The sequence below is a fragment of the Camelina sativa genome, chromosome 3, assembly GCF_000633955.1.
Source record: "Camelina sativa cultivar DH55 chromosome 3, Cs, whole genome shotgun sequence".
Taxonomy (NCBI): domain Eukaryota; kingdom Viridiplantae; phylum Streptophyta; class Magnoliopsida; order Brassicales; family Brassicaceae; genus Camelina; species Camelina sativa.
Genome location: NC_025687.1, coordinates 12,555,212 through 12,557,173, shown reverse-complemented (window position 1 = coordinate 12,557,173; position 1,962 = coordinate 12,555,212). Strand labels below are relative to the sequence as shown.

The following is a 1,962-nucleotide window of genomic DNA, read 5'->3' as shown; positions in this document are numbered from 1 at the left end:
CCCCCCCCCATGTTTCACGATCATGTACGGTAGGGTCTTAGGGTTTTAAATTGTGCATTTCTTCTGATTGATTTTTATATATATATATATATATATATGCCTGTTAGTTAGGTCATTAGAAGCTTCAACGATCTGGAATTGTCTCGCAATTTTGTACCCTCTTTGATGCATTTAGTGATAGAGTTTAAGGTTAAGAGTTTTTTTTTTCTCCCAGTGTTTTGTGTACATGTAATCTTGAGTCACCTCTTTCTGGCATTTTAGATTTCTTCTTGTGGAGCCTCTCTCTCTCCTTATGTTTCGTGAATGTTGCATCGGAATACTCTATTTTTCCATGCATCTTCTAGGTTTTTCTCAACTGTGATCTTGTGTAGTTTTTGATATACTGCATTCGTTTAAAATGTCTCGATTCTATATGGTTATGTGTTGCTTCTGGTGTGTGCATCATCTGCTGTGGACTTTGTTTTTGGTTTTTGTTTTTTTTCAGTTTTGAAGGCTGTATACTAGATTTGTCCTATAGGAAGCAAAATAATATGCTTGTATCATTGCCTCTTAGTTCTTTATTTTTAGGGTACTACTTGTGTCTTTGTTATCAATTTTTTGTGTGAACATCAAACTAGTCGAATCTATGCATCGAACTAAGTGGGATGAATTCATATCAACTTGAGAGCTACATATATGCATCTCTCATATTGCGAATCACGCATTGGATTCCTTTATAAAAGTAGCATAATTCTTGTTTGGATTTTGCCTGGTTCTTGACTCGCCTGTCTTTTTCTGCACAGATGTTCCATTTGATATCGAATCAGGGAACCTACTACGTGTTCAATGATATATTCAGGTTGAACTATGCCTGAGGGATCTGGTGCAAGGAGGTATATTCACACCATGATGACAAGCCAAAAAGAAGACTGATGGAAGTTTGGGGTGTGAGTTGGTTTTAGATTTGGAACATGAAGCTTATTTTCTCGTGGTTTGCTGTCTGTTTTTTATTTTAAATCAATGGAGCTCCTTTGTTACTTTGGTTGAGATTACTCTATTTGTTTTCGGGCATTGATCCATGATTTAGTAAGTACTTTTAAGGATATGACAAATGTTTATTTTGGAATATGGTTCCCTTTTGAAACCCTTTTTCATATGATCAAACTACTATTCTTTTCTTTTCCATCACGACGACCGTGCAAAAGTAGACTACCTATATTGAAAAGTAAGAAAATAGTGAGGGTGACCCCCAGTTCCCAGATAACAACTGTATTATAGAGTCACAAACGAGATCTATTTATTATTCGTCATCGTCATCGAAACCAAATTCTCGCAACAGCTCGGGCACTTGAACATGAGGTCCACTGTCTGTTCCATTCCCATGGTTGTTTTGCTCCTTGGAAGTGGAAGCCCCCGTGAGTGGATTCTTGAGTGGACGTATCTTACTTTTGAACATCCCATTAAGCATACCCCCTATGGATCTGACTGGGTGGCTAATCCTATCTTTCAACATGAAAATCATTGAGTACTGAGAGAGCTGCCAAGTCAATGTCAGGATGATCGTAGCCGATATCAGTATATGGGTAATTTTGTTCTGCCTCTGCACCTTCTTGATGTCTTTAGCTAATTCTTCTATACTCTCTTCCAAATGTTTCTTCCCCTCGTGTTTTCCTTTGGTCGGTGAAGACTCTGGAGATTGTTCTTTTTGTTCCTCTTCTTCTTCTTTGGCTGTCCCATGAGTTTTTCCCTTCATCCTCGGTGATTCCAACTAAGTTACAAACAAAAATTAGCATCAGCCCTGAAATGAGAATAGGTCATCAACTCAACCCAAGACAGGACATGAAACAGAAACTAACACAATCATGTTGGCAAGATATACGTTGAGTGTATCGCCAGGACTCGAGTACGCAATAAATAAGAATAAGGGGAGACACACTAATAATTAAATCTTCATTTTACTGATCCAACCCCCCCCCCCCCCCC

At 38.3% G+C, this 1,962-nt stretch overlaps 2 protein-coding genes across 2 annotated transcripts in view; one reads left to right on the top strand and one right to left on the bottom strand.

The window, feature by feature from the left end:
* LOC104776777 (nuclear transport factor 2-like) overlaps positions 1 to 1,125 on the top strand; it is a 1,915-nt gene extending 790 nt beyond the window's left edge. The window contains exon 2 of the mRNA XM_010500901.2: positions 783 to 1,125. Within this exon, the coding sequence (XP_010499203.1) occupies positions 783 to 854 (72 nt within the window). The 3' untranslated portion in view covers positions 855 to 1,125. The remainder of the gene's footprint in view (positions 1 to 782) is intronic.
* Positions 988 to 1,962, bottom strand: part of LOC104776778 — a 1,597-nt gene continuing 622 nt past the window's right edge. The window contains exon 2 of the mRNA XM_010500902.2: positions 988 to 1,747. Within this exon, the coding sequence (XP_010499204.1) occupies positions 1,280 to 1,747 (468 nt within the window). The 3' untranslated portion in view covers positions 988 to 1,279. The remainder of the gene's footprint in view (positions 1,748 to 1,962) is intronic.